General features: G+C 34.8%; 2 protein-coding genes across 3 annotated transcripts; one reads left to right on the top strand and one right to left on the bottom strand.

Moving 5' to 3' along the window:
• On the top strand, positions 1-4,113 carry LOC119987201. 2 transcript variants are annotated; one of them, XM_038832137.1, is made up of 4 exons: positions 1-404; positions 1,485-2,220; positions 2,313-2,409; positions 3,785-4,113. In XM_038832137.1, exons 2-4 carry the CDS (start codon positions 2,058-2,060, stop codon positions 3,867-3,869), a joined length of 345 nt encoding a protein of 114 aa, XP_038688065.1. In that variant the 5' UTR covers positions 1-404; positions 1,485-2,057; the 3' UTR covers positions 3,870-4,113. The 2 variants fall into 2 exon arrangements, with proteins under 2 accessions (XP_038688065.1, XP_038687991.1); XM_038832063.1 differs by having other exon boundaries at positions 877-2,220.
• A 537-nt stretch (positions 4,114-4,650) lies between these two features.
• LOC119995226 lies at positions 4,651-5,484 on the bottom strand. Its single transcript, XM_038841667.1, has one exon. The coding sequence runs from the start codon at positions 5,482-5,484 to the stop codon at positions 4,651-4,653; it is 834 nt and encodes a 277-aa protein (XP_038697595.1).
• Positions 5,485-9,306: the final 3,822 nt, after the last annotated feature.

Genomic DNA, 9,306 nt, shown 5'->3' with positions numbered 1-9,306 from the left:
CTTCCCTTTTGTCTTTGTCCTTATCAGAGTAATACACCAATCCAAATACAAAAGAAAAGAAAGAAACTAATCTCATCTCTATGGACTTTGTCGTCTCAGTCTTGTCTATATTCTTCGTTTATCATCTCGGCAAACCGTGATAAGCAACAACTTAGAAAAGAACCGAGTTAGCTAGCTTGCAGCGTATATCCTAGAACTATTTCCAGAGCAAGGGAATTTACCATCAGATGAGAAGTTTAATATGAGTAAATGGGTCTTCCAGATGAACGAGGCTCTACACCCAAAGTAAGATTGAATACTTGTTCAGCTTGATTCGAAACTTGCTGTATATTGAGCAAGTGCACCTGCACCATAGCTATTGGGGAAAGAGTCTGGAAAGATAGGCGAGATTGTATTAAGTAAAGGTGAGTGATACTTAAAACTCTTATTTTTCACTGAATGGAAGTTCATGGCTATTACCTAATATTTGAGCATTTTATGGTGTGATTTAATATGAAATGTTTGGCCTATGTGACATTCATATTCAAGTATGACATTTTATGACGGAGAGAGTATGGATTACAGAGGTTTTTGGGACCGCATTTACTGTACACATAGCCTTTGGGGCGTACAGTGAGTGTTTATGTTGTCTACGCGCGTATGACGAGATTTATGAAATTGTACTCGTTCTGGTTTCTGATCCGTCAACCCAGATGCGTGAGATTGATATGAGTTGTCCATGGCCAAGAAATGGTATTTGATACCGTGGTTTTATTGGAATATGTAGTTTTATGGGTTTTTACTATGTGTTGCCTAAGCATGGTTTTTATGTTTTTAAATTGTATCTCTCACTGGGCTAGCGAGCTCACGCTTTTATGATTTTAAATATATTTCCAGATGGGTTAGCAGATTGATAGTATCCCACACTTTTGGAATTCAAGGAGCACCACTTGCCGAGCTATCCACGTGGAGCGAATAGGAAATTTGTAGGATATTTGTAATGTACTTGTACATTTGTAAATTATGATTTAATTACAAAGTATGGAAATCCGGAGGTAGGTGTTACAAAGAGTTTCTCCTTTATGTGTTCACATCGCAATAAATTATTTTGGCGTCTATCTTGTGCTGCATCTTGTACCAAAATGGTGATTTCTGTGAAATAGACCTAGTAGATGTTGATATAAATGGCTATTGCTTTCTACATTTTGGATGGTCTTTTAACCATTGTTTTATACATCCAAAAATTGCTCTTTAAAATTTAAACTTCTTTAAATGTATCCTAAATTTCTGAACTTCTCCGAACCACTTATTAAAATCTGTTTAACTTAATCTTGTCTTCTTTTTTTTCCTGCATATTAGAGGGCCTTTTGTTCTTCATTGAACTGACATTTGGTTTGGATTTACTTGTCTTTTGGAAAAATGTCCTTGCCATTTTTATGAAGCTTTTTAGTTTTTACTCAATACTAGTTGATAGTTGTTTTTATGTTTCCCCAATCGTATACAAGAACGAGCTGCAAGATCACTATTCCACAAGACATACAATCATCAATTCAAGTATGAGCAGTGTTGGTTGTTGTTGAGGAGCTGCTCCAAATGGCAACAATATAGTGCTGAGAGCAAAGCTGGTATTGAAGTTAGTCTTGACAAACGAGGACCGTTTGTTGACACAATGTCAGATTGGAATGTTGATGGGTCACATGGGGATGATCTGGAAGGGAAGTGACTGAGACAGGGCTGCCCGAGCATAACTTTCACCCAACATTCCCCGAGACACCTATCACGGATGAATCACTATTTCAAGCATCGAATGGTAATGAGAGAAACGATGAGGATCAAAGACCAATTGGTACTAAGGCTGCCAAAGCAGCGAAACAACGTAAGAAGTCTGGGAAAGGAGAGGCCTCAGGTCAAGTTAGCGAGAGTATAAACGCTGGATTCCATGAGATGATTGAAACAAGCCGTTCAAATTGGGAGTTATTGGTGAAGAACCGCGAAGATACACGAAGGGAAAAATAGAATTTGACCGGCAACGCCATGAGGATGATAAAAAGGCGTATGAGGAGGAGAGACAACTCACCATGAAGGTCAAAAAATCAAAGATCATGAGGAACATGGCGGGGATTATAAAGGATTTGATATCCGCAAGAAGGGAACTTAGGCATGTACAATCAGAGATTGAGTATAGGCAGCTGAATGCTTTGGTTGTTGCCCTAGAGGTTGAGCTAGAATCGAATATGGAAGGTACGATCATATTAAATAACTATGATACTATCAGCTTTTCTTAATTGTAAGCCTTAATAATGTATATACTAAAGCTTATTCTAATTCTACAAATATGAAAAAGGATAAGAACGTGGAAGTCGTAAGTCCTCCAATTCATACCACTGAACACGGAACGCAACCCTCCAACTCAGATTGGCATCAACGCTGGTAATTTTAATCATTGACAATTTAATATACCTGGTAGATGTTGATATAAATGGCTATTGTGATTCTATGGCAATTGAGTTTGATGCTTTGTAGTTTCCCTGTTGCTGTTCAATTTAGGTTTTTGAACAACTTGTTGGATTTAAGTGCAATGCTTATTACCATTAATTTTTTTTGCATTATTGAAAACAATAATGCAGTTAACTATTGCTAGTAGGAAGACCATCTAAATGATGCTACTCTATTCCCCTTGGACTATTTCTTTGGGGGAGAACCATTAAGTTGTGTATACTATTCTCTTGCTGAGAACCTCCTTTGCTGAACAATTGAGTGTTGGGTTTGAAATTCTGATTTTTTTCTTAGCTTCTCTTCATTAACCTGGTTACCTCACTATCGTATTGTTGTTGGATGATAATACATTTTTATTCATGCAGCAATTGTTGGGTGGTGACAAGCCTTGCCAACTTAGTACGGTTGCCATGTTAGCAGAACTACCTTAGTAGGCATTCCCTGCAAATGTGAATGGCCTGTAATGCATTAGCTCTCTGATTCCTATACACCCAAGTGGTCTTCTCCTCTTATTATGGAAGAATAAAAAAGATCACTAGTTGAAACGGTAGTTTGCCTTTGTCTAAGACAGTGGTGGTTCATCTTAGCATGTTGCTAGTAGTTTTACTTTCCTTCTTAGCCTGAATTTCACCAAATTTTGTTTGTTTGGGGAAAATACAAGAAAAAAAACTGGTATGTTGCTATGCAGTGAATTCTATGGATCAATGGACGATCAGATTCTGAAAGTTTAATCTTAATGCTCTTTTTTCTTATATTGGTTGGCTGAGTAAGTGTAACGCTCTTTATAATGGATGAATTGCTTCCTTTCTATAACATTACACCATTCCAATAAGCTTTGTTCATTTTTTTCTTATCCTTATAATTTTCTCGATCTTTTCCTCATATTCTTTCCTTCTCTCCTATTTGTTTTACTCCTACTTCTCTCTTGATTGTCATTTTCCTAGTAGACCGACCTATTTTTCACACTTTAATTCGTGGGAATTCTATTTTATGCCCTTCTCATTGGACAACCGATGTTGTATATATGTACATGCACACGTTGTCTATACAAGATAGAAAGGGGTGGGGGGCCTGGCACTAAAGTTCTTAAAAGGACAACCATGAATATGTGTTTTCATTTATTTATCTCTAATTCATGACTATTTTAGGGGTGGGGGGCCCGGCACTAAAGTTCTTAAAAGAACAACCATGAATATGTGTTTTCATTTATTTATCTCTGATTCATGATTGTTTTGTCAAAAACTTTAATAGATACCAACTTATAGTCAAAATGTTTCTTTATCTTATTTGTGACAATGAATACATGTAGGATGTCGGACGACCATTGGCTCAAGAGGGAGAGGGAGAGGGAGAGGGAGACACATGCTTCTGACGATGACACTAGCCAGATATAACCTGGAAACCGAGTTCACGTGTTATTATTTTGGCTACTATCTACTTTAGCATTTAATTGAGATGATTGGATGTTTTCTCCTTTGTATTTCAAAGACTCATATATGTTTATTGTGAATTTTATTTATTTGGAATGTGATTCACGTTGGATATTATTCATTTGGAATATTTCTGTATTTGATATGATTGTTCTATATTGAGTAGATGTTTTGTTGTGTTGGGAAAGAGCATTATTGATGTAGGGAATCTTATTGCTTTGATAGCTATGGTCAATATTTCATTTTCATGCTTCAAAGATAGTAGATTCCTGACTAGGACCAGACTGGTTCCAGCTGAGGAGTTGGTTACAAGGAGTTCACATATTATATTTGAAGGTTGCCATGTAAACTCCATATATAAGCCATCAAATTCATTTTCAGACTTGCATTGATATGGTCATCACGTATCTGTTCCATACGCGAGTGAATGTATTGTGCAAGAACCTCTAGGGTTGTAATGGTGTCAATGGCGGATACAACCTCATCGGACGGAGGCATCCATGGATCGATATCAATATGCCTCTCATCGTCAATAATCATGTTATGTAGAATGATGCATGTAAGCATAATTGTTTTTAAGCTCAGAAGTCTTGTAGTAACGAACTGGTCCCTTTGTGATGCCCCATTTAGCTTGTAGAACGCCAAAGGCACGCTCGACATCCTTTCGAACACTCTCATGTGTTCTTGCAAATACTTGTTCCACATGTGTGTGTGGATGAGGGATTGATTGCATTAGCGCAGCATATCATGGATAAATTCCATTCGCCAGATAATAGGGCGTGTGGTAAACGGATCCATTGACAATGAATGGTACATTTGGCGTGCAACCTCTTATGAAATCGTTGAAAATATGAGAGTGTCGTAATACAGTAATGTCATTGTGGGAACCGGCCATACCGAAAAATGCATGCCAAATCCATAAGTCATACGAGGCTACTGCTTCCAAGATTATCACAGCAGATCTAGTGTGACCAAGGTATTGACCCTTCCAAGCGGAAGGACACCCACGCCACTCCCAGTGCATGCAATCAAGTGATCCTATCATGCCAGGGAATCCCCTTGCTGCATTTTCTTCCATTAGGTGCATAGTGTCATTCATGGTAGGTGTCCTCAAATATTGATCCTTGTACAAAACCAAAGTATTTTCACATAATTTGTTAAACGCTACCTTTGCAGTTGACTCACCAATTTTGATATATTCATCAAGACTATCCATTGGACCACCATATGCAAGAATTCTAAGTGCAGCCGTCATCTTTTGAATAGCAGATAAACCCAATCGTCTGGTGCAATCAGAAAGACGCTGAAAATACGTGTCTGTAGCTCCTAAATCGTCCTTGATCCTTAGAAATAATTCCCGTCGCATACAAAATCTTCGCCAAAACATGTGAGAAGGGTAAGTACAATTTGGTGCAAAGTAATCTCGCACAAGATCATTGTGAGCCATCTCGCAATTTCTATGAATGTTAATGCGTGTCCTTGGTTGGACAGGACCAGGTGATACCATCATGGTAAGCATTTGAGTAGGATTTTGTATTTCCTGTTGCTCAAAAAGCATACAAATCTTCATCTGAATCATCACTCGACTCCTCCTCAACAATGTTGGCTCTTCGATGAAAGAAACTCCACATTCTAAGAGAAGAATCTCCAGCCATTGTTATGTATTGATGACTTTCATAAATGAAATTTTCTTGAAGTAGAATGGGAAGTGTATTTGGCTCTGCTCAAAATATTGATTGTATAGGATATTTATAGGCAAAGGAGGATGCATTTATACAATAAAGACAAATGTAGATGTCGTCATTTACATTTTTTTTTTAATTTTTCTTCCGTCATTTACTATTTTTTAAAAATATTGTATTTATTTGCTGTAAAATTTTATTAATTAAAATAATTATTTATGGTTAATGTAATTTAATAGAAAATCATTTTCAAGAGTATATATATTATTGTATGTTATTCAAACATTTGCCACCAAAATTAAGTAACTCACACCAATATCTATTTAACACCATTGTATAATGGCAAGAGACAATACATTTTCATTCCTATCCACATCAGCAAAACACGTTTCCCAATACAATTTACTATCCCCATTACCTACCAACCATTGCATTTGCCCTAAGTGTGTTAGTGGCGGAACCCACATATAGAGCAAACATGGGGGCATGGACTTTGCCTTTTCCCCATGTTGGTCCAAGTAAATTTAGGCCAACAAAAGTGCACCATTGTGGTGCACTTTGAGCTAGTTGGCCCATTATAAATACTCCATGCCCCAACAAATTGTCCCCATTGCAACAAGTGCTCTAATGGTGCAATTGTCATTGGGACCATTAAAATGATTGGAATGTGTGTTTTCTTATATGCCTTGGGAATGGAGATGAAGATCATTCAATGGTACTTATGATATACTTTGTAATAACAAAGTCTTATGATTGTTTGGCAGGAAACGTGAAGTCAAAAAGAACCAGAAATCAAACCAGAAGAAGAACGAGAGGTTGAAGAAGAGATTTCTTTCATTCAAAAAATCTTACAGAGGTAACGGCTCTGATGAGCCTAAATACCAGTATTGTCTTGTATAGTACTGGGATAAGACATAAAGTGAGCTTCTCAATAATGAAGAATAAATTGGGCCTAAATACAATATGGGCTAAGCCGAAAACAAAGAAATAAAATAGATCAAACAAAGCCCAAAAGGAAATAAGAAAGAAAGCCTTCAAGTAGGAAGCCCATTTGAAATGAAACAAACAGATGAGCTGCTCATCGCCTAGTAGACATCGGAATCGTAGTGGAGAAGAGGACTTCTCAGTGGAGATTTTGTCAACATATTTGCTTGTTTGGATTGCCAAGCAAATATGGAGACAATGCCAACTAAAATTTAAAACAAAATTTGGATTTTGGAGCCAAGCAAATATGGAGACAAGTGGGTCCTTATCTTCATAAAACAAGTCAGCATGGGGGCAAACAAAAGTCTATGTCTCCATGCTTGGCCCAACAAAACAAAGCCATCAAATTGGCATTGTTGTGCCATATTTACATCCATGACCCACTAAATTTTGAAAAAACAACACTCATGGCCCAACAAAATAGAACCATTGTCGTTGCTCCTGCCTCTTAGTCTCGTATTGTATCCGTCATTCATGCATTGTATATATTTTGTATTGTAATCATCTCTTCATGTGATGAAAATAATTTCCTCGAATTTCTTTATTACATCTATGTTCGTAATCAATCAATATTCCACTTGCCACATGAAATGAGGTTGAAATGAGGGACAAAATTGTTTTTTTTTATTATAGGGGAAGGGGATGAAGGAGGTTCGAACTCGAGACCTCTATAAGATACCACATATACGAGTGTTATATGAGTTATTCGTGGTTCTCAATGGGGGACACGATTTGTGACTGTAGCATTACTCTAATTTTAATGTAAACATTTAAAAAAAAAAAAAAAAAGGGGTTAGGGGGCAATTTCCCCTTAGCCCCTCTCAAATAACCCATATTCATGGGTGGTTACATATCCATTTCTATGTTATCCTATGCTTATCTATGTTGTCCAATATTTACACGTTTGCAATTGAGTACCGATTTTCTTCTCCCTCTCTATTCTTTTGCTTTTTAAAGAACAAAAATTAAATCGATTTAAACATGATGCCTTGTATTCCCTATTTATTTATTGCACCTCGTCTAGGCAACAAGATTGAGAGAGAATACCGGCCGAAGGAGTCATTGGTGATGTTTTTTTCCTTTTGTTTTAGAGGATACATATACAAATGGAGGTCCCTACCCTATATATCCATCATGCCCTTCACATTTCCTAACTAATTAAATATAGTTATAATTAATTAATGGTTCCATAAAAGTTTGATTAACAAAGCCCTTGTATCGTCCGTCACCATCTGGGTATGCATCCATTTATTTGCCTATAAATTAGTTAAGATTAATCCAGCTATTAATTACCTGTGTTCTAATAACATAAGAACAAGTCATTATTTTTGCAGCAAATCTTCATTTTCTCTCAAAGAAGACAGCCATGGTGAATGGTGATTATCATCGACAAAGAGCGCAAAATCCAGAATTTTCTACATCACCAGGTAATCCGAAAACACTTCTTAATTTGATATGATTTGCTTCTGCTATTAGATTTTGTTTTGGTCATTGTCGTTGTCGTCGTCGTCGATCTCCTTCCAACTAGACTACATATTAGCTAAGCTAAATCACATCCTTATAAATAAACGCTTGCAAGATAATATTGGGTTGAAGGAAAAATATATAATTGGGTTTTCCTACGAAATTGGTACGGAAGCCATCTTAGATTAATTAGTTGTGTGCATAGATGGGTAAGAACTAAGAACTAACATTTCTTTCTACATCTAAATCTATACCTCTCTCTTTAAAATTGAAAGATCTCCATTAAAGGTTTTCTTGTTTTGACAATGTCTTCTTTCTTTTTTTTCATGTTTTCAATTTTGATATTTGTCTTTTTAGAAAAAAATGAAATATAAATATTTTAGGTTTAAAAACTCAAAAAATTATAGTAAATAAAATTTTAAAGTTTAAAGTTTTTCACAAATTTAGAAAATTTCATTATTGCAGTTCATATTTTTATATCACTTGCTCTTATGACGTGTCTGTTCAAAAATATCATAAATAGTAAGGAAATTAGAAATTAATACTTAAAATTAGAATTCAAAATAATATTTGAAAATTGAAACCAAAAATATCAAAAAAGAGTAAATTATAAATTTTTCTCTTTTTACCTGTTTATTTTTTTATATTCATTTTTCATATTTATCCTTAGAAAATATTTTTTTTTCAATTATATAAAATAAAAAATGTTGAAGTTTCAAATAAAGAATGCAATAGAAAATAAAAAATTAAGTTTCTAAACTTTTGGAGAACTTTATTAGTACAATGCAAATATCTTTTATCACTCACTCACGTAATGTCTATCTTCGAAAATGACTCAAGGTAGTATCACAAATTAAAATATGATAATCAAAATTTGAAAACATAAATAATAAATACAAAATTGAATAAGAAAAAAAGGGAAAAGTCAAAATAAAAGATAGAAAAATTCAAACTTTGCTAATTATGTACTTAGTATTACTTTATCTAAAATTTTCATTTTCATATTTTTCTTTTTATAAATTTGAAATAAAGATATTTAAGTTTCAAAAAATAAAATAATACAAAGTAAAATTTAAAAATTTTCACAATTTTAGAGAACTTTATTATTGCAATTCATATTTTTTATAACACTCATTGTTATGACGTGTTTGTTAAAAAATGCCTTAAATAGTAAAGAAATGAGAAACCAATAATTCCAATTCAAATTCAAAATAATATTTGAAAATTGACAACAAAAACTATAAAAGAGTAAATTAGAAAATTTTCTCTTT

This window comes from Tripterygium wilfordii, chromosome 1 (genome assembly GCF_013401445.1).
Source record: "Tripterygium wilfordii isolate XIE 37 chromosome 1, ASM1340144v1, whole genome shotgun sequence".
Taxonomy (NCBI): domain Eukaryota; kingdom Viridiplantae; phylum Streptophyta; class Magnoliopsida; order Celastrales; family Celastraceae; genus Tripterygium; species Tripterygium wilfordii.
The sequence above is the reverse complement of the archived record's forward strand: the minus strand, read 5'-3'. Positions and strand labels throughout refer to the sequence as shown.